The sequence below is a fragment of the Protopterus annectens genome, chromosome 8.part0 (genome assembly GCF_019279795.1).
Source record: "Protopterus annectens isolate FY-2018-M chromosome 8.part0, PAN1.0, whole genome shotgun sequence".
NCBI classification, from domain to species: domain Eukaryota; kingdom Metazoa; phylum Chordata; order Ceratodontiformes; family Protopteridae; genus Protopterus; species Protopterus annectens.
This window is the reverse complement of record NC_056741.1, coordinates 763,109,699-763,132,844: the sequence shown is the minus strand read 5'-3', so window position 1 is coordinate 763,132,844 and position 23,146 is coordinate 763,109,699. Positions and strand designations below refer to the sequence as shown.

Genomic DNA, 23,146 nt, shown 5'->3' with positions numbered 1-23,146 from the left:
TCAACATTGTAGATGTATACTGCTTTAGTACTTCTGTTAACTGAATTTGTTGGCATTGTGATGTATTGAAATAGTAGAGCACTGTTAATGTTATGAACTTTATATTTTTGTTTACTGCATAGTTGATATTTACTGACTTGATGTGCCTACGCTGGTACTTCTTATTAATGCAGAAACCTTACTTTGTATTTTTCTAGCTTCTATGCAGATTTCGGACCTTTGAATTTGGCGCTGTTGTACAGATACTGTTGCAAATTAAACAAGAAGCTAAAAGTAAGTGCACATATATTTTTTTTCTTGACTAGGTTTTTGTGTTACCATTTTAAGCAGAACTGCTTTAAAGCTGAATCTGTTAGTGGTAGGCTGCATGCATAAAACAGTGGGTTGTGTGTCCATCCAAAGGTGATTTGCAGCCATGACAAAGACCAGGAAACACTTGCATTGCAGCATATAAAACAGTGACACAACTATTCGCTGTACAGTATAAAATTTAATCACACTACTATGTAAATGTGTCTTTGAAACTTTTTTCCAGAGAAATAAACTGAATTGTATTAAGACTGGCACTAAGCTTGCATATTCATGAAACAGAGTAAACTTATTTTTTTTCAAGAGAATGAAATCAGAGATGCATTTATTAAAAATTATGAAAGGAAGAGTGAAGTATTTCATAGATGGAGACTTGAGCACATTGTAACTGCCAAACCTAATTAATAGTCTCATTGAGTGTGACAGAACCTGAAGCTCAGTTTTTCTAACACATCTTTTGAGAACTTTGAAGAACTTTTAAGTAAAAATGAACTTAAAATCATAGATTAATAAAGCTGTTAAAATTTCAAGTAGTGCCTTGTCTGTCATGTTCTTCGATAATGTCACTGCTTTTGTATTTAACGATTCCTTTACATAAGTGTAATGACAGTGATACTGGAAAGCACAATTTGGCCATGCTAAATACATATCTGTAGTTTTATTTTATAGCCGTGGATTAGAAACCTTTATTAGTGTGAGGCAGGGAGTGAATGAAATGACACATGAATATTTTCTGACTTTTGAACATTTGATGTTCTTTGTGTTTCACTGTTGCAGTCATACGTTTGAGTTATCTGCCTGCAGGTAGCCCTCAGTCCGAATACTAGAGACTTAGTATTTCTGCGTCTGTTGATGTCGATCCAGGACTGACGTCAGGTCGTCAGGGGTATAAAAACAGGCAGCCAACGCCATTACATCAGTCTTTCTTGCCGAGGAGCCCGAAGCATAAGCAGTAAGCACGAGTGCCGGTCAGCCGCTACCTGTTTTTGTTTCCGAAATGAGTCAACCTGAAGTCTTCTAAAGCTAAGTACCCCTGGGGATTCTTTTTTCTTGCTCTAACTGATGTCAGAAAAAGTTAACAATTGTCATGCCTGTGGAAAGCAAATACCACACAGAGATTTCCATTCTTACTGCATAACCTGTTTAGGCCAGACCATGACCTACCTCGTTGTTGGTTTTGTGCTTTGTGCAACACCCGAACTGTTAGTCTGGCCTTTATTGTTGCTAAATACTTTCGCGCTCTATCTCCATATTCCGAATGGCTTCAGTAAGCCGTCCGACTACCGATCTTCTGAAAAAATGTAAGGATAAAGACAGACAGACCGCACAAGTCCAAAACTGCCGACACTTTCGTTAAGCTAGTCGCCAGTTCGCCAGAACTCAGGCACTTTCACAACCCCTGATGCCAACTTCGATGGATTCACAGACCACTACCAAGACCCATTCAGAGTCAGCTATGCCACGAGACTGAACCTGCGGATGTCTCATCCTTGGATTGGTCCGGAGCTGCTGTGCAAGCAACGGCTTCCGAGGAAGTTCTTCACACTACCGATATTTGACACAAACAGACTTCTTTAACGTCCTCAGTTTTGTCTAAAACTACCGAGTTTCTAAGGCCAAGAGTATGAGCTACGCCTAAAAAAATGACTACCTAAACTCAAGCACCTGCTTCCTTGCCACATCATCAAATGCTTAAAATGGCAGAAGACCTGATTATGCTGATTAGAGGAAGCCATTCTTTCCCTGCTAAGAGAGAGACCTGTCCCCAGCAGCTTTAACTGATCAAGAGTCCGACTCTGAGCTTTCTTCATTTGAAGACATGACTTTATCTGCTTATGAGGATTCAGATGCAGAGGAATCCATTTTCTCTGCTTCACCTCCAGAGGATTTTTCTTTTGGTGAAACCTTGCATACTTTGAGAGCATTTCCACTGGTAACTCCAATGCTATCCTCAGTCCAAAAAGAGACTCGGAGAATTTTTAGTTTTGCCACAACTTAGACCTTTAGCAATACCTCCAATTCTGGATGCTGTGGATGATGTCTTTATGGAATCCACTCTAACTCCTGATACTTTACCCCCTGCTCCAAGGAAACAAGACAGGTACTACAGAGTTACTGACTCGCACACATTTCTTTTCAAAAATCCTACTGCTGACCTAGAGGTAATCTCCCAGGGGCCTAAAGGTATAAAAACAACTACAGCTAAAGAATCCCACCCCTTCGGACAGGGATTCCAGAGCTTTAGACAGATAGGTAAAAAAGTATACACCTCTGCAATTCTCGCCATTAGGGCATTGAATTGCCAGTTTCACATGCTGAAGTACCAGCAACATGTTATGGAACTTGAGCAAAAATTAGATACCTTTACAGACTGTGCAGAAAGTAAAGAACTACAAGAGCTTATGCGTTTTGAAAGTCAGCAAGCATACTTTGCAATGTGGCTTTGACACCCTAGAAGCATCCTGCAGGGCAGCATTCACTGTTTCTGTACTAAGAAGGCATGCTTGGTTTAAGAGCAGACCTTGCCAGACCATGTCAAATCAAAATTACTAGACGCTCCTTTGAACAAGGACCATCTTTTTGGCAACAAAGCAGAAGAGGTTCGAAAAAAGGTGGAAGAAAAAGCTACATCTATGCAGACAAAGATTTCTTGCAAATGCAGCCTGTTAGATTCAGTAGGCATTGCCCCTCGAAGCATTGGTCCTTTCCAGTCCCCCAAGCCCGTCTCATACTAGACCTAGGGGAAACTGATCCCCCCAGACTACAGTCTCAGGGTATGCAGAGATCTAAGCAATGGAGTGCAGCCTCTTCAGAAACAGGGAGTGCTAAGCCCACTCCCTTACGGAAATAATTCACAATGAGTTTTCAACTCCACTCATCAGCTCTGCCCAACTGCTCATGCCCCTAGGAGGAAAACTTGCCCATCATGCAAAAAACTGGACCTCCATCACTAAAGACTGATGGGTCCTCAACTTTGTATCCCAGGGGTAAATTTTACTTCCACTCACTGCCAACCCCAAAAGGTTTCCCAGATTTTCCTCCAAACCAGTGGGCAGAGGGACAAAACCAAGTTCAATCCCTGCTCTCCACAAGAGCAGTTCATCCTGTTCCTGCAGAACAGATGGGTCAACGGTTCTATGCTAGACTTTTCCTGGTACCCAGAAAAGATGGCACTTGACACCCAATCCTAGATCTTTCTATTCTAAACACCTTCCTGGTGTTACCAAAATTCAAAATGCTCACCCTTCAGGCATCTTCCTATGCTGTCCAAAGATGCCTGGTTAGCCACCCTAAGCCTAAAAGAAGCCTATCTGCACATCCCTATCAGGGACTCATGCAGGAAATGCCTACGTTTCAAGGCAGGATCTATGCTTTATCAGTTCTCTGCAGTTCCCTTTGGCTTATCCACTGCTCCAAGAGTATTCACAAAATGCCTGGCTCCAGCCGTTGCCTATTGCAGGCAGAGAAGAATTCAAATTTACCCGTACTTGGATAACTGCCTGTTTCAGGCAGACAGGAAAAGCTGTTGCAGCACCTGACATTTGTAAAGAACCTTATAACCTCCCTGGGGTACACTGTCAATGAAAAGAAATCAAAACTAGTCCCCAGTCAAAGTTTGTGTTCCTTGGAGCAAGCTTGGACACAGCATCCCAGATGGTATTCCTTACTCCAGAAAAACAAGCCTATCTGACGGACTAATTTACTCAAATGGCCACCAGAGCCCAGCTATCTGCAAGGAAAATTCTGCAGGCCCTAGGGTCCATGGCCTCTTGTGTACTACTAATTCCATATGCCAGACTGTATATGAGGAAACTTCAGTGGTACTTAAGTCTTTGGTGCCAACATTCTCAGGACCTGGAAAACTGTCATACCTATCTTACCTTGTTTGTCTAAGGACAAAATTTCTTTGGTGATCAGCAGCATGCAACCACAACAGTGGACTTCCCTTTACTCAACCCCACGCCGCCCAGACCCTAACCACAGACACATCAGACTATGCTTGAGGGGCACACCTGGGCGACAAGTGCATTCAGGGCCACTGGAGCCCAAGTCAGATTCATCTGCACATCAACCATTTGCTAGCTGTTCAGCACGCTCTAACAGCTTTTAGATCCCTACTCTTACCAGGACCCCTGCTAATAAAAACAGACAGCGCCACAGTCATGTTATACATCAACAAGCAGGGGGAAACCCACTTGGCAGGCTAGCCATTGCCCTGTGTAACACTGCCTTGGACATGCATGTTCATCTACAAGCTCAGTTCCTGTCAGGCAAACAAAATTCACTGGCAAACAACTTGAGCAGAAATCTCCTAGACCCACACGAGTGGCAATTGGAACCCAGCACCTTCAGCCTTCTAATACAGAAAAGGGGGATACCAGAGGTGGACTTCTTTGCCTCCCCCTGCAATCACCAGCTCAGGAAATTATGCACCAGGACACCTCACAGCAGGACCTGGAAAGTGGATGGCTTATCCTTTCAGTGGGAAAACCTCTCTCTGTGCATTTCCCCCCTCTGCCCCTTCTCTCAAGAATATTACTCGAGATAAGACGGGACAGACCAAGGACAATCCTGATTGCCCCAGACTGGCCATGCCAGCACTGGTACCCACTAGTGTGCACCCTGGCACCTACCCCAGATCCCAACCCTTCGCACTCAGCAAGGGGGGGACAGAGCTTGCATCCGCAACTGCAAACCCTGAATCTTTCAGCCTGGTTTATTCCTTGAATTCTCCTCCAGTGACCAGCCTAAGCAAGCAGGTACTGAACGTCATTCTTGAAGCCAGTAAACCCAGTACAAGGAAATCCTATGCTGAGAAGTGGAAAAGGTATTGCTCCTGGATTCAATCTAAAGGAAAGGACACTACACTGCCCTCCTTACCTCTAATCCTGGATTACCTAGCAGATCTATTCCACAGAGGCCTATCCTTCTCCTCCATTAAGATCCATGCCTCTGCCATCTCAGCTCATTACAAAACTGAGCCTCCTCTCAACAAATAGTTCCTGAGAGGGGCAAACAACTTAAGGCCACCAAGGAGAGCTTGGGACCTTAACTTTGTACTGGAAAAGCTCATGCTCCCTCCCTTTGAGTCTGCAGTGTCAGCAGAGTTAAAATTCCTCTCTCGGAAAACAGCCTTGCTTCTGGCCATCACTTCAGCTAGTAGAGTGTCTGAGCTACAAGTTCTTATGACTGTGGAACCTTTCGTTATCTTTCATGCTGACAGAGTCTCCCTCAGGACTAATCCTACCTTTATGCCTAAAGTGGTGTCCAGTGTGGCTTTTAACCAATCTATCTACTTGCCAACCTTCTTCCCTAATCCTCAAAATAAAGGGGAATGGATCCTGAACTCCTTGGACGTGCACAGACAGCTCAGATTCTACCTGGATAGGACTAAGCCCTTCAGGAAATCTGACCAGTTACTTACTCAGTTTTGTACCAGGGGCAGAGGGCAAGGCCATTTCTAAACAGTTTCTAAATGGATAGTGCACTGTATCCATTTCTGCTACAAACATCATGGGAAACCAACCCCTCAGGGGGTCAGAACACATTCCATTAGGGCAACTTCTACCTCTACAGCATTCCTCAGGGGAGACCCTACCAGGGACATTCTGGAAGCTGCTACCTGGAGTTCTGTACACACCTTCACCAAGCATTGCCACCTGCCTATCTTTTTCTAAATCCAGGATGGGTTTTGCAACAGCAGTCCTGCAGGGCATACTAGCCAGCCCCAACTCTTCTTGACTATCTCCACCTTTCTTCAGCTTTGGTAATCAACCCAAGTGCGATGACTGCAACAGTGAAACACGAATAACACAGTACAGTTGTTTCAACTTACCATAAGTGTAGATGTTGAGTGTATTCACTGTTGCAATCCTGGTTTCCCTCCCTCCAGCCCCCTTCTCTCTCTCTCCTCTCTGTGTCTATTACTCACCCCTTACAGGGGTGTGGGTATTGGTGTTTACTTTTTACTGATGATTTTCCCACCATACCTTAGCTCCCTATTGGGGTCTCCTGACATTTGGAGCAAGAAAAACTGATGTAATGGCGTGTGCTGCCTGTTTTTATACCCCTGACATCAGTCCTGGAGCTACAGCAACCGACGCAGAAATACTAAGTCTCTGGTTGGTATTCAGCCCGACTGAGGGCTACCTGCAGGCAGATAACCCAAGTGTGATGACTGCAACAGTGAATACACTCTAACATCTACATTTATGGTAAGTGTACACAGCTGTACTTTTGCAGCTGTTTAATCATTAAATGTGTGTCAGAATTGTAATAAAATGTTATGTATTACTAGTACTTTTAATATGAGATGCAGCACTCAAAATACTATAAAGGATCATTTGCAATCTAGTGCCGGATTAATTTAAATGTCTTACATTATGGCAGCATGTTTCCCACTTATTTTTCTTGGCTGTGCCTGAAACGCATCATAATGGCTGTGTCTCCAACCAAGCTGTGTTGCATCTAGTGTATATAGCACATTCCTTAGGTATTTGTGCATTCAAGACTTAGTAGTGTTTGCTGATGTATTTTAGCATTTTATTTTTCCTGGAATTTTTTATAGTTTTTGTGTATACCATTAGATTTATTTTTCCTTTTTTTATTTTGTCCTGCAACTGACAATCAGTGGACCCTAGTACCTCTTTTCGATTAGTGAGTCTACTTACCCGTTCTGGTCTATCTAAACAAGCAGTCCTTGTGAGACAGATCTTTTGTTTAACAGAAAGTATGAGTTAGTGATAATGTTTGGTTCATAATGGTGAGAAAGGCAGGACTACTAAAGGAATAAGATACCGGTTAACATGTATTGATATTGCTTGCAGTTGATCCACTACAGAGGCTTCGGTTTGACCAACTGAGTGAAAACGTGTGTGTGGTGGGGATAAATTGGTGTTACGTCAACCTAAGGTTCTGAAGACCAGCAAAACTGAAAGGTTTTTAGTTGCACAGTTAAAAACTCATAGCAGAGTGATGCCTCTCTTTCTGCATTCACATCCTACTGATGCTTGTAGGTGTCAAATATTGTTCATATTTGCATTAATTCCAAAGCCTTGTTACATACAAGGTATTGGAAGAGTTCAGCTTAACGCTTACATGATGGTAAATACAGCTATATTTATATTTGACATCTGCCTACTGTAGAGGAATACTGAATATTATTTATGTACTATTTATATTGTAATCATTTTCCTATTTCTCTAAGTATTTCATCAATCAAGTGGCAAAAAAAAATGCTTAGTCTTGTATGAAACCTCACAGCACTATGAAGAAAATGCTGTTGACAGTCTGTTGAATGGTTATTGCAATCATAAGTTGTTTATACAACATTACAATTGATATTTAATGTGGTTATTGTGGCTTATAAAATGTAGTTTAATACCTAGACTCAAGCAAACAAATACAACCACTGTAGAGGTTACTTGGAGCTGAATATGGTGGCATTTACAGTTTTTTGTAGTACTTCTGATTTCATCCTAGTTATGAATAAAAATGGCCCGTCTCTCCTGTATAAACCGTCTCTGGACATTTCCTGCATTTGATTAAATAAGCCACATTTTTGGAAGTGCACACAAATAAACCCTGTATTTTCCATTATCTGTTCTGTGACATTAAGTAGGAAGCTATGCAAATTATGTGACCGGTTTTGCATCTTGGATGGTTGCAGGGTTTTGTGCCATTCCAGACTGTTCTCTTCTGTTTTGTGTGCTTTTGACAAGAATATTCTTGAGATTTGGTGGTGGTTTAAATGGCAGCAGTGGGAATGGTTGAAAAATCTGTCTGAACTTGTCATGCTTACTAAACATTGGTTGAAAGTCCCTTAAGATTTTGTACAGCTTAAGTTCTGGATGATACGTTGCCACTGGTGGAACTGTCACGGGGGGGGTCCTGTCTTAATAGTGGATCTGCTGTTCTCATGGTAGCTGTACTGCACTGTCTACAGCTCTGTCAGACTCCCTGGCAGAGTGACCTGGAGCAAGCATGGCATCTTTCAGCAGTACCAACTGGGTTTTTCTGCCTCAGTAGAACAAATACAGTGATTTTGAAGTGCTTGAATGTAAATAGCTAACTTTGTGTGTCTGGGATGGTAATTGCTTTTGTGCAGATGCATCTGTCTCTGGCCATGGTTTCCTGTAGACACATCTGTATCGTTACATTTTGTATAGTAACCTTAGTATCCAGGAAAGTTACATTTTGTACAGTAACCTTAGTATCAAGGAAGGTTCCACTTGAAGTAGAATACTCCAAGGAGAGTTTAATACATGAGTAAATTCTATTGAGTCCTTGGTGGAATTCCTTGATGTAGTCTGTGTGTCTAGATTATAAATTAGTCATCAATAAAATAAAAATAAGTGAGTGGCTGTGTTTAGTATTGTAGAAATTCTTCTAGGTTTGCGATGAAGAGGTTTGCATACTGTGGAGCCTTTCTCTTGCCTTTTGAAGTGGCCATAGTTTGAACATAATGTTTCCCTTTAAAGATTGTTAGAATACTAATTTATCCAGCTATATCTGGAGTAATGCTGTGATGATCTCTGTTGTAAGTATTTGAGACCATTCCATCTTCTTGTGGTATGTTTGTATAGAGTGATGTAACATCCATTGTGGTTAAAACAATGTTAGGTCACTATAAATTGACAGTGTGAAAAAAAGCGGTGTCCTGAATAATACAGGCCTCTGTCATTAACTAGTGGTTTCAGAATTTTCTCCACAAACCCAGGAAACCTGTTCTGTCAAAGTTCCTTTGTCTGATACTATTGGTCTTCCTTGATTACCTGGCTTATGAATTTTTGGTAGCATGTAGAGAACTCCAAGCCTAGGATGATTTGGAATGAGATCAGTTTTGTCCTGGATGGAATCAAGTAAAAATTTAATAAGATTTTTTTAGTTCTTTAGTGCACTGCTGAGTTGGATCCTCAGTCAGCTGTCTGTATTAAGTGTGATCAGAAACCTTTCTCTTAGCATCAGTATTATGCTCAACATAGTTCTGGATAACTGTTGCAAGAACCTTTGTCTGCCTGTTTTATGATGACTATGTGGTTGGATTTCAAGGACTTTATTGCCATTCTTTCTGATGGAGAAAGTGTAACAGGTCTGTCTTGTGTGTATTCAGGATTTGGTAAAACAGTCAACATAGCTATCCAGCTTTGCATTGCATCGTTTTGGGAGGAGTAAATGTAGAAGATTTTTTTTGTACTTGTTTCTGCATTCAAATTTTCTGTTTTGCCTGTAGTTTTATATTATGAAGTAATTCCCCACGTTTCAACCACAAAAATATTCCTCTAGATGTTCTTCATGTTTCACTGTTGCAGTCATTACATTTGGGTAATCTTGCTGGCAGGTTGCCCTCAGTCGGCCAGAATTCCAAAGTCTTGAGTCCTGCATCGGCTGTCGTCGCCACTTCCCTGACGTCAGGGGTATAAAAGTAGCAGCCAACACCATTTTCTTTAGTCTTTCTTGCCGCGTGGTGCCTGAAGCAGAAGCAGTTCGCAAGTGCCGGTCGGCCAACTCCCGAGATTTTCGAGTTCGAATTTCAGATCCGAAGTCTTCTATAAAGCTAAGTACCCCATTGGGGAAACTTTTTTTCTTGCTCCAGAACAGATGTCAGAAAAAGTTAATTGTATTTCTTGTGGGAAGCAAATACCTCATAAGGACTTTTATTCTTACTGTATTCCTTGCCTAGGCCCTGATCATAATTTTCTGGGTTGTCGGTTTTGTGCTAGATTTAACCAATGCACTATTAAGCGTCTGTATGATTTTGCCTTAAACTACTTTGGATGCAAATTTAATTATCCAGAAATGTCATCAGAAAGCCATCAGACGAAGCTTTTAAGCCAGTCGCCGGTTCGCTGGTTCTCAGTGAGGCGCTTTTGCAGCCCCTGACTACCGGTACTTTTGAGTCGCAGGCCGCTACCGACTCCCATGTGGAGTCGGCCATGCTGCTGGAAACTCAAAGTATTGAATCCTCGGATGCTAATCCTTCAGATGGGTCCAGAGCCGCTAAGCAGGCACCAACATCTGCGGGTGTATTCAGACCCAAACACCTATACATTAAACAGACTTCAAAGTCAAAGACTAAAGCACCTTCAAAGGCCATGAAGCAAACTCAAGAGCCACATGGACAGGCCTCCATGCCCAAAAAACAGATGCGTAAAATGGCCGAAGACTTTATTACCTTGATCAGGGGTTCCCATCCCCCTCCTGATAAGAGGCCTAGGGAAGACACTGTCTATGAATCTTCAGATCAGGTTTTCATTTCTTCTGATTCCTCTTCTGATCAGGAATATTCTTTTCCCCCCATGAGGACTCTGATGCTGAAGAATCCATACCTTCAGCTTCTCCTCCTGAGGATTATTCTTTTGGGGGAAACCTTACGTACCATGAGGGAGCATTTCCACTGGGAGACCCAAGAAATTTCGTAGTCTAAAATGAGGCTCAGGGATTTCCTTTTACTACCTCAGCACAAGTCACTAGCCATCCCCCCTGTGTTAGACATTGTAGATGATTTGTTTTCGGAGTCTAGCCTTACTCCTGACTCCTGACAGATATTACAGGGTTCCTGACTCACATAAATGCCTTTTTAAAAACCCTTGATGACCCAGAAACTATTTCTCTGGGTCCCAAGGGTGTTAAGGCTTCCGCTGCAAAAAAACCTACCCCTTCTGATAGGGATTCTAGGGCACTGGATAGATGGGGAAAGAAGGTTTACACATCTGCTACCTTGGCTATAAGGGCCTTAAACTGTCAATTTCATATGCTCAAATATCGGCAACATGTTATGGCATTGCTTTAACAGAAAATGTTAAATTCTGAATGTGCAGAAAAGGAAATGCAGGATATATTGCATGCAGCTGAACAAGTTGGAAAGCATACTTTGCAATGTGGTTTTGATTCTTTAGAGGCCTCCTGCAGGGCCGCAGTTACTGGTTCTGTAATTAGAAGACATGCTTGGTTAAAGGAACAAAATCTGCCTGATCATGTTAAAGATAAATTATTAGATGCACCTTTACAGCATGATTATTTGTTTGGTGTTAAGACAGAAGAGGTGTTAAAGAAACTGGAGGACAAAGCTAAATCTATGCAAATGGTCAAGGATTTCTTACAAGTACAGCCACCTAGGTTTAGTAGACACTGGCCAACAAAGAATTGGTCCTTTCCAGTGTCCGACAGACCTCAAAGGGGTAGACCCAGACGGCCCTAGAGGCAGATCCCAGGCTCAAGTTTCATACCGGTCAAGGCATTGGGGTGCTTCTACCTCCAAAAGTGGAGAAGACAAATCACAACCTTACAGGAAACAGTCCCAATGACTTCCCCCTGCCTGCACCAAGCACTTCCTGGCAGCACCCTTAAGGGGAAAATTAGCACTTTTCTCAAAATTGGCACATTATAACCCAGGACAAGTGGGTTCTAAATATCGTGTCACAAGGCTACAAGTTCCATTTCCATACCCTGCCAAAGACAAACTGCTGGCCAAATCTGCCAAAAAATCAATGGGCAGAGGCACAAAACAAGTCTCATCCCTCATGGACATGAGGGCCATTCAACTAGTGCCAGAGCAAGAGCAGGGACAAGGATTTTACTCAAGACTGATGTTCATCGTGCATACAGCTGCAGTCATTACAGATGGGTTATCCTGCCGTCAGGCGGGTCCTCGGTCGGCCGAATTCCAAAGTCTAGGTCTGGCGTCTGTTGTCGTCGCTTCTTCCCTGACGTCAGTGTGGCAGGGGTATAAAAGAGGCAGCCGACGCCATTTTCTCCAGTCTTTCTTGCTGTGTGGTGCCCGAAGCAGAAGCAGTTCGCAAGTGCCGGCCGGCCAGCTCCTGAGATTTACATAAGTATTTCAGCCAAAGTCTTCTTTAAAGCTAAGTACCCCGTTGGGGAAACTTTTCTTGCCTCAGACCGATGTCAGACAAAGTTAATAATTGCGTTTCTTGTGGGAAGCAAATACCGCTTAAGGATTTCCACTCTTTCTGTATACCTTGCTTAGGCCCAGACCACGACGTCTCGGCCTGCCGTTTTTGTGCTAGGTTCAACAAGCGCACTATTAAGTGCCGGGCGGAGTTCGCCCTTCATTATTTTGGCAAAAAATTTAATTATATCATGTCGTCTGATACACCGACACCAGTTTTAAGCAAAAGACGCAAAGATAAGGACCGACATCTGAGGTCTGCACAGAGTACTGAGACCACGCTTAGGCCAACTACCGGTTCTCAGCGAGGCGCCTACGCCCCTGAATACCGATTAAACTATTTTACTGGTGACTTCAGTACCCGAGGTCGCAGGCTTCTTTGTCTCCATTCCTCCTGCAGATACCGACGCCACTCTTGGCAGGGAAACTCAAAATTTAGTCAGGCCTGCCATTTCTGAAGGCGTCTTCAGGCCTTCCACCTTCTCCATTAAATCGTTCACTAAATCTAAAGCTGCCATGAAAACTAAAAAACAGGGTCCTCAGACCTCCTCTCAAGGCCCCATGTCTAAAAAGCAAATGCTTAAAATGGCTGAGGATTTGATTACTCTCATCTGGAGTTCTCAACCCCCCTCTGACAAAAGACCCAGATTTGAGGAAGACTACCCTTCCTCAGACCAGGCTTCTATTACCTCAGACCATTCTGAGGACCAGGATTATGCCTATTCCCCTTTCGAAGACTCTGATGCTGAGGAGTCTATTCCCTCGGTCTCCCCCCCCCCCCCTGATGCTGAGGAGTCTATTCCCTCCGTCTCCCCCCCTGAGGACTACTCTTTTGGGGAAACCCTGCATACATTGAGGGAACACTTCCACTGGGAAGGCCAAGATTACTCAGATTCCAAGAAAAGGCTCAGGGAATTTCTACTGCTCCCCCAGCATAGGCCCCTGGCTATCCCTCGTGTTTTAGATATTTTGGATGATGTGTACACAGAAACCAGCCTTAATCCAGATTCTTTACCTCCAGCCCCTGTTAAACCAGACAGGTATTACTGGGTTCCTGATTCTCGCCAGTTCCTTTATAAAAGCCATACTGCAGACCCAGAAACAATTTCACAGGGTCCCAAGGGAATAAAGGCCTCTACTGTTAAAAACCCTTTACCTTCAGAGAGAGATTCCAGAGCATTAGAAAGGTGGGGGGAAAAGGGTGTATACATCTGCCACTTTAACCATGAGGGCATTAAACTGTCAATTCCATATGTTAAAGTACCAACAGTTTTTGTTATCTCAGTTGAAAAGCAAAATGACACAAACAGAACAACCAGATTTGAAAGAGTTGCAGGATTTGTTGCATGGAGCAGAGCAAGTGGGTAAACATACCTTGCAGTGTGGTTTTGATGCTTTAGAGGCCTCATGTAAAGCTGCTGTCACGGGGTCCGTTATACGTAGACATGCTTGGCTCAAAGAGCAATCCTTACCAGATCATGTCAAAGCAAAGTTATTAGATGCACCACTTCAAAAAGATGTATTGTTTGGTGTTGAAGCTGAGGAGGTACTAAAGAAAATGGAGGAAAAAGCAAAATCTATGCAAACAGTTAGATTTCCTGCAGGTACAACCTCCACGCTTCAGCAGAAACTGGCTTTCAGAAAATTGGTCCTTTCCAGCCACGGACAGACCTCAAAGGTGCAGATACAGATGCCCAAGGGGTAGAGGACAAACCTCAAGGATCTTAGAGCAAGACAGTGGCAAGCACCAACCCCAAGAGGTGGAGAAGATAGATCACAGTCATTTAGAAAACGGACACAATGACTTCCCCCTATGCCTGCCAAGCAAAGCTTTAATGGCAGCACCTTTGGGCGGAAAACTGGCATTATTTTCAAAAAACTGGCATTGTTACAAAATTCAAATGGATTCTGGACATTATAGACAGAGGCTACAGGTTCCTCTTTCGCACCCTTCCAAAAATAAGAGGCATCCCAAACCTGCCACAAAATCAAAGGGCAGAGGCACAGACAAATTTCCGCTCATGGATATGAAAGCGATTCAAGAGGTACCTGCAGAAGAACAAGGTCAAGGTTTTTATTCCAGACTATTCCTGTTACCAAGGAAAGATGAAGATTGGAGACCTATCTTAGACCTATTCATCCTAAACACATCTACAGGTGCCAAAATTCAAGATGCTCACATTACAGCAGCTTCTTCCCATGCTGGGTAAAGGAGTCTTGGCTGGTAACATTGGACCTCAAGGAGGCATACCTGCATGTCCCTAGCAGACAAGATTGCAGAAGATACCTCAGATTTCTTGCAGGTTCAACCCTTTACCAATTATCTGCATTGCCCTTTGGCTTATCTACTGCGCCCAGAGTGTTTACGAAATGCCTGGCATCAGTAATTGCCTTCTGCAGACAACAAGGAATACAAATCTACCCATATCTGGACGACTGCCTGATCCAAGTGGACAGCAAGGACATTCTATTGCAGCATCTGGCGTTTGAAATAAAACTGTTAAACTTCCTGGGATACACAGTGAACAAAAAGAAATCAAAACTAATACCTTCTCAACAGATAATTTTCCTGGGTGCCAGCTTAACTACAACCACCCAGATGGCCTACCTCATGCCAGACAAAACAAGTGCAACTGTCTCAATACTTCAACAAAATGGCAACTTTCACCAGACTAACTGCAAGGAAAGTCCTGCAGGCTCTGGGATTCATGGCATCTTGCTTTCTACTAATCCCATGTGCAAAGCTGCATATGAGTAAACTACAGTGGTACCTAAAAAACTTATGGTCTCAACACAGCCACAGCTTGGAACCAATTATACCACTCATTCCATGCCTTCAAAAGGAATTTTTGTGGTGGGCTCAAGCATGCCAAAGAAACACAGGTCTCCCTTTCTGTGTACCTCAAGCAACTCATATCATCACAACAGACTCCTCAGACTACGCCTGGGGAGCACACATGGCAGATCAGTGCATTCAGGGAAAATGGTCCCAAAAAGAGAAGCACCTACACGTCAACCAAAAGGAGATGCTAGCTGTGCAAAATGCTCTTATGACCTTCAAAGACCTACTGCATCCAGGCCAGCTATTGATAAGGACAGACAACACCACAGTCATGTGGTACATAAACAGGTGGGAACTCATTCATACCCCCTGTGCAGGCAAGCCACGACCCTATGGAACACAGCACTGGAATTGCAAATTCAACTACAGGCACAATTCCTGACAGGAAGGAAAACACACTGGCAGACAACCTAAGCAGAAATATGACAGATCCACACGAATGGAAGTTGCATCCTCAAGTTTTCTCAAAGATAACTCAGGCATGGGGACAGCCAGACATAGATCTATTTGCTACCCACAGAAATTACCAGTTGAAAAAATTTTGTTCAAGGACCCATCATCCACAGGCCTGGAAAGTGGATGTACCCTCTTTCAGTTGGACAACATTGACAGTCTATGCCTTCCCGCCTCTTCCTCTACTGACCAAAGTTCTATTAAAAGCCAGAGCAGAGAGGCCACAAATGATTCTCATTGCTCCAGACTGGCCACGACAACACTGGTATCCGCTCCTAAAGAGCCTGACACACTCCCCACCATGGATCCTACCTCTAGTCCCTCTTCTGTTGTCCCAGCACAACTACAAAACCCTTAACAGCCAGCTCAAAACCTTAAATCTAGCTGCATGGAGAATACCTTAATTTCCCAACAGACTCTCCTCTCCAAGGAGGTGCAGGATGTCATCTTGGAGGCCAGAAGACCTTCGACTAGAAAAGCCTACTCCGCCAAATGGAAACGATTTTGTTCCTGGAATCAAGAAAAAGGCCAGAATCCTTGGGTAATAAATATTCCTCAAATTTTACAGTACCTAGCTGAGATGTTAAACAGTGGCCTTTCCTTCTCCTCCATCAAGATCCACGCTTCAGCCATTTCTGCACAATACAACACAGACCCGCCTTTATTCTCACATCCTCTAAGGCAGTTCCTCAGAGGGGCAAAAAATATAAAACCCCCAAGGAAACCACCAGTTCCAGCTTGGGACCTCAACTTCGTATTGGAAAAGCTGACCCTGCCTCCCTTTGAGCCGGCTTCTTCAACAGAGCTACAATACTTGTCATGGAAAACAGCCTTCCTTCTGGCTATCATCTCAGCACGCAGTGTTTCGGAACTACAGGCCCTCATGGCTGTGCAACCATTAATCATTTTCCATCAGGACCGAGTTTCCTTACGAACCAACCCTACCTTCATGCCAAAGGTAGTATCCAGTGTAGCTTTGAACCAGACTATCCACTTACCTACCTTTTATCCAAATCCACAGAACAAAGGGAGAGACTACTACATTCCTTGGACATTCACAGACAACTTCGTTACTTGGACATAAAGCCATTCAGGAAATCTGAGCAGCTCTGTGTCCTATGCTACAGGTGCTCAAGGAAAGGCTATTTCCAAACAGACAATTTCAAAATGGATAGCCCACTGCATACGCTTTTGTTATTATTTTCATGGAAAATCTGTGCCTGCATACATCAGATCCCACTCCACCAGGGCCACAGCTACCTCTGCAGCTTTCCTCAGGGGGGTCCCTACCAATGTCATTTTGGAAGCAGCTACTTGGAGTTCAGTGCACACTTTCTCCAAGCACCACCACCTTCCACTATACTCTAAATCTAGAGCGGGCTTTGCCACAGCAGTCATGCAGGGCATCCTCACTCCTCCTAGTTCCACTTAGTGCCTACCACCCTTACTTAGCTTTGGGATTCTACCCATCTGTAATGACTGCAGCTGTATGCACGATGAACATAGTACAGTTTGTACCTACCATAAATGTAGATGTTAGAGTGCTCATACAGCTGCAGTCCAGGTTACCCCCCCCCCTCCGTCCCCTCTTAGGACAGGCCTTTTGACAAACGCCTTTATCATACAACCTATTTGGGGTATTCTTTTATGGTGTATTTGCTTGCAACTACTGTTTTTTGATTTATCTATATTGCATGTTTGCATAACATTATGTTTTGCCTTCCTTCTGGGGGCTCCTGACAACTGGGGCAAGAAAAACTGAAGAAAATGGCGTCTGCTGCCTCTTTTATACCCCTGCCGCACTGACGTCCGGGAAGAAGCGACGACGACAACCGACGCCAGACCTAGACTTTGGAATTTGGCCGACCAAGGACCTGCCTAACGGCAGGATAACCCATCTGTAATGACTGCAGCTGTATGAGCACTCTAACATCTACATTTATGGTAGGTACAAAACTGTACTTTCTTGGTACCCAGAAAGGACAAGGCCTGGAGGCCAATACTGGACCTATCGATTCTGAATGCATTCCTGGATATACCAAAATTCAAAATGTTGACTTTGCAGCAGCTACTGCCCATGCTGGGCAAGAACGCTTGGCTTGTAACTTTAGACCTAAGAGGCATACCTGCATGTCCCAATCAGACAAATATGCAGAAGATACCTCGGACTCAAGGCTGGCTTAATGCATTACCAATTCTCTGCACTGCCCTTTGGCTTATCTACTGCTCCCAGGGTATTTACAAAGTGCCCGACACTAGTAATTGCATTCTGCAGACAAAGAGGAATGCAAATATACCCTTACTTGGACGACTGTCTAATTCAAGCATAGAACAAGGACATTCTTATACAGCATCTGGCGTTTGTGAAAAAACTTCTAGCATGCCTAGGGTACACAGTCAACGAAAAGAAATCAAAACTAGTACCCTCTCAAGAGAATATTCCTGGGTGCAAGCTTAAATACAACTACCTAGATGGCTTATCTCACGCCAGACAAAGACAACTTGACTACCTATTTCATAATGTTAGCAACAAAGGCCCAGTTATCTGCAAGAAAAAATTTGCAGGCTTTGGGTTTCATGACATCCTACATCCTACTAATTCTATAAGCAAGATTGCATATGAGGTAACTTAAATGGTCTCTAAAAAGTGTTTGGACTCCACATTGCCACAGCCTGGAAACTGTAATTACTCTCATTTCCTGCCTGCAACAGGAGTTTCGATGGTGGGCAAAGGCTTGTCACCAAAACAAGGGACAGCTGTTTACATTCTCCCCAGCCAGGCAGATACAAACAACGGATGTCAGATTATGCCTGGGGGGGCCCACATGGCAGGAAGCTGCATTCAGGGAACATGGACCTCAAACCAAATGCATCTGCATATCAATAAGAAAGAGATGCTAGCTGTTCAAAATGCCCTGACAGCCTTCAAGGACCTACTTCAACCAGGGCAACTACTGATGGACAGACAACACCACAGTCATGTGGTATATAAACAAGCAGGGGGGCACACATTCTTACCCCCTTTGCAGAAAAGCCATGACTTTGTGGGACACAGCACTGACTTACCAAGTACATCTGCAGGCACAATTCCTGCCGGGAAGGAAAAATACTCTGGCAGACGAACTAAGCAGAAACCTCATGGATCCCCATGAGTGGCAGCTGGATCCACAAGTCTTCAGCATGATAACAAGGAAATGGGGATGCCCGGTCGTAGATCTATTTGCCTCCCTCACAACTACTAACTACAGACATTCTGCACAAGGATTTATCACAGACAAGCATGGACAGTAGATGCCCTATCCTTCAGCTGGAAAAACCTATCAGTGTACGCCTTTCCCCCTCTGCCTCTCCTTCCCAAGGTACTCCTAAAGGTGTGACAGGAGAAGCCAAAGATGATACTGATTGCACCAGACTGGCCCCGCCAGCAGTGGTACCCAATATTAAGAAGCATGACTCCATGCCCAGCTTGGACCCAACCTCAAGTACCGCATCTACTGTCCCAGCAAAACAATCCGATCCTGCACAGCCAGCTCAGGACTTTAAACCTGGCAGCATGGCAGATAATATAGTCCTACAAAACACAGCTCTCAGCAAAGCTGTGATGGATGTCATTTTGGAAGCCAGAAGGCCTAGTACTAGAAAATCTTATGCTGGAAAATGGAAGAGATTCTGTGCTTGGAACCAGGCACAAGGAACAGATACAGCTGTGCCAAATATTCCTCAGATTTTACAATACTTAACTGAAATGCTGGACAAAGGCATGTTCTTTCTCATCTATTAAAATTCATGCCTCTGCCATTTTGGCTCATTACAATGCAGAGCCACCAATCTTTTCTCATCCTTTATTAAAACTGTACCTCAGAGGAGCCAAAAATGTAAGGCTTCAAAGGAGATCAATGCCTGCATGGGACCTCAACTATGTCTTGGAAAAACTCACCCTGCCTCCGTTTGAACCAGCTGCTACTGCTGATTTACAGTTTTTATCGTGGAAAACAGCTCTGCTCCTAGCAATAACTTCTGCCAGATGAATTTCAGAACTACAGGCACTCATGGCTGTGGAACTTTTTATAATTTTTTATCCGGACAGGGTCTTCCTGAGGACAAACCTAACATTTATGCCTAAAGTGGTGTCCAGTATGGCTCTTAACCAAACAATCTGCCAACTTTTTATCCAAATCCACAGAACAAGGGGGAAAGAATTCTGCATTCTTTGGACGTACACAGCTTGGATTCTACAGAACCAAAGTTTTCAGAAAAACAGAGCAATTACTAGTGGCATATGCTGCAGGATCACAAGGAAAGGCTATCTCAAAGCAGACTATTTCAAAATGGATAGGCCACTGCATTAGTTTCTGCTACTTATACCATGGCAAGCCAGTGCCTAAGGGCATTAGGCCACATTCCACCAGAGCTGCAGCCACTTCAGCAGCCTTTCTCAGAGGAGTACCAACCAAGGACATTTTAGAGTCAGCTACTTGGAGTTCAGTGCACACCTTTACAAAGCACTATCATCTGCCACTCTACTCTAAATCCAGGGCAGGCTTTGCCTCTGCAGTTCTGCAGGGTCTCATAGCCGCTCCTAATGCTGTTTAGCTCCAGCCTCCCAACCATAGCTTTGGCAATCTACCCAAATGTAATGATTGCAACAATGAAACACGAAGAACATAGTACAGTTGTGTACACTTACCATAAATGTAGATGTTTGAGTGTATTTGCTGTTGCAGTCAAGGTTACCTGCCCACCATCCCCCTTTTTTCTTTTGATGGAACCTATCTTTCCTTCTCTGATTTATACAACCTATGTGGTGTATTTGCTGGTGGATGAAGGTAAAGTTTATATTGCTGCATGTTATTTTATATATAGATATAAATTTTGGCTACCCTTTTTTGGGGGCACCTGACATCTGGGGCAAGAAAAACTAAAGAAAATTGCGTCTGCTCCTACTTTTATACCCCTGATGACCTGACGTCAGGGAAGGGGCGATGACAGCTGACGCAGGACCCAAGACTTTGGAATTCAGGCCGAATGAGGGCAACCTGCCAGCAGGATTACCCAAATGTAATGACTGCAATAGTGAATACACTCTAACATCTACATGTATGGTAAGTGTACACAACTGTACTTTCTCCACAGAACTAGTATGTCAAGTGGTTTAGTGACGCAAAGTGTGTGAACTCTCAAAAGGACCGGTAGCTCGCTGGGAGTGTGTGTTAGGAAAGATTAACAGAGAGATGCCCATGTGTTAGGGTTTCTTGCCCTGTAGAGCTATAAGGAATTTTTCTGATTTAATAAAATCGCATGTTTAAGGCTGTGTAGGGTTTTTTTTTTTTTCTCTCTCTAACAGAGCCATTCTTAATGATTTCAGTATGTATCCTTTCTAGTGAGGCAAGTATGTTGCAGTTTAATTTCTGCATGAGATTTTTTTGTATAAATTGCACTAATCCTGTAGTACTAGTTCCTCAATTTCTTGGAGGTCTTTTTGCTGATGAAGTCACTATCGAGATGTGCTTTCTTTGTGATGTTATGCAGTTACCAAATCATACAATGAGTAGCTATTTCAGCCATGATGCAATAAAAAAAATAAGTTTTAGTAAATTAAAGGAGGAAATATTGTATTGGGACATTTTTATTCTGGATATTCAGAAAATTTGAGATTCTGTATATAATTTATGCTTGAGATTTGTCCAGTAGACTATGGTTTCATCCACAAAAATCTCCTTTAGTGCAGTCTTCCCTGACAGTAAAATGTAAAAACATGATTGATTTTTATTCATGACTTAAGATGATCCCAGTACATTTAAGGGTGGTTCAGTTTTTCTCTTGGAGAGATCCCTTTCAGTCTGAGTGCTACTGTGGTCAAGACCTCCTGTTTGTTGCTTGTGAGTGATGATTGTGTATCTGTATATACCTATCTATATCTGTGTATATATTTATTAAAAAGAAGGTAACAAAATGTAAATGATACCCTTATGAGTAAAGTAGTCTTTTTTTTTCCCCTTAAAGGGTGAATTTGATCAGTAACCTTTAATTTGAGGGTACAAAAATCTAGTTTACATCTAAAAATTTATGAAATGCTTTGAAAAAAAGACTGTTAGTTTTGAGTGAAAACATTAAAGTTTGTCCAAGTTAAGAGATTTCATTCTGCAATTAAATGACTGCTTGCAATATGTCCATCCTAGAACTTGATTATGCCCTTGTTTTCATGCCACGTTATGCATGCTAGCAGTGAAACTTGTGTATCTAATCTAGAAATCTCTTTTGATAAGTGAACCAGAAACCTTTCAAGTCTGCAGAATTTTGATTTGGAAAGTCAGTTTCTCTATTCATAATGTATTCGGCAGAAATTATTTAGGTCATAGTAAAAACTCTAAAAATGCCCAAAATAATGAGGGTGAATTTGCTTGATTTAATGCATCTTAATAATTTTGTCAGTGTTTTGCATTTCCCCATATTATTTTGTGTGTTTGAGTTTGACTTGTTAAACTATTTTGATGCAACATTTTATCACTCCCCTAGGAAGTGGTTTTGCACAGCAAATGCAAAATAAGCTGTTATGATAGAACGTCTTTATTATATCAGGTTTTAGAATGTGGAGACACACCCATAAATGACACTTTGCAAGTTTGAGGTTAGAAGTTTACAGTTACTGTATTTATATTGATCTTTGTTTGAAATATCTGTTCAAGTTGATAAACTGGTAAGTGCCCCAAGATATATTTTAGGATTTTAGTTTATATCTGAATAGTAAAGAGACTTGTCCAGTTGGGGAAGATGGCACCCCTGCAGCAGTGGGATATAGATTTGGGGTGATGTTCCACATTAGGGTGTTTATTGGTTTGTTACGTAATAAGACATTTTTTAATTAGTGAAGAAGATGCAAAAAGAGTATAATATGTGTCCCAATTTGGAAGATTGGACATGAAACCTGTGTGTCATTATTGGTGAGTTAGTCAACCCAAGTGCCTTTGCTGAGGAGCAGCTAAATAGTAGAATTTAATATAAATGGTTTTCTGCATTTCAGAAGAGTGGAGAACAGAGTGGCAGCTTTCTTCTTCTCAAGTATGAAGTATTACACGGTTGGATACATTATAACATCATGTTTTTGTAAGAATTCCATATTGAGATTTGCTGTCTGAAGGCATTCAAACCCAGTGTGCATTTTGTCTTCTATATGCATATATTTCTTTTCTAGTTTGGTTAGTTTAGCAAGGTGACGTGCAGAGAGGTACCTTGTTTTGTAACATCTGTAGCTGCTAAGTCACAAACCTGTCGGTTTTCCTGTTGCATTATAATAAATTACTCTCCCCTTTATTGCCCTTTGTGCGTTTTAGGGCATACTTTATTCCAACAACAAAGGGTCTGACTACTTCTTTTTGTAAGAACATATTGTCAAATCATTCTGCAAAAAAAAAAAAAAAAAGGAATGAAAACAATTGTAGACCAGCTTTGTTTAACGCCTTTACCCTAGTTATCTCTTTGTATATTACCATGGCGCTCACTGTTTGTATGAGATATTTCATTTAAGTAACACAAAATTGCAGTGCAGTATGGTACTGGATTTATGACAGACGTGTGGAGAAGTCAGACTGGGGTGACTTAAAATACTTCATTCTGTTACTACCCCACATTATTTT

The 23,146-nt window shown here is 42.7% G+C and overlaps 1 protein-coding gene across 1 annotated transcript in view; it reads left to right on the top strand.

The window, feature by feature from the left end:
• The window catches only part of CDC14A (cell division cycle 14A), a 1,552,589-nt gene that overhangs the window by 368,332 nt on the left and 1,161,111 nt on the right, over nucleotides 1–23,146 (top strand). The window contains exons 3-5 of the mRNA XM_044080231.1: nucleotides 198–277; nucleotides 8,478–8,507; nucleotides 11,229–11,239. Of these exons, the coding sequence (XP_043936166.1) occupies nucleotides 198–277; nucleotides 8,478–8,507; nucleotides 11,229–11,239 (121 nt within the window). The remainder of the gene's footprint in view (nucleotides 1–197; nucleotides 278–8,477; nucleotides 8,508–11,228; nucleotides 11,240–23,146) is intronic.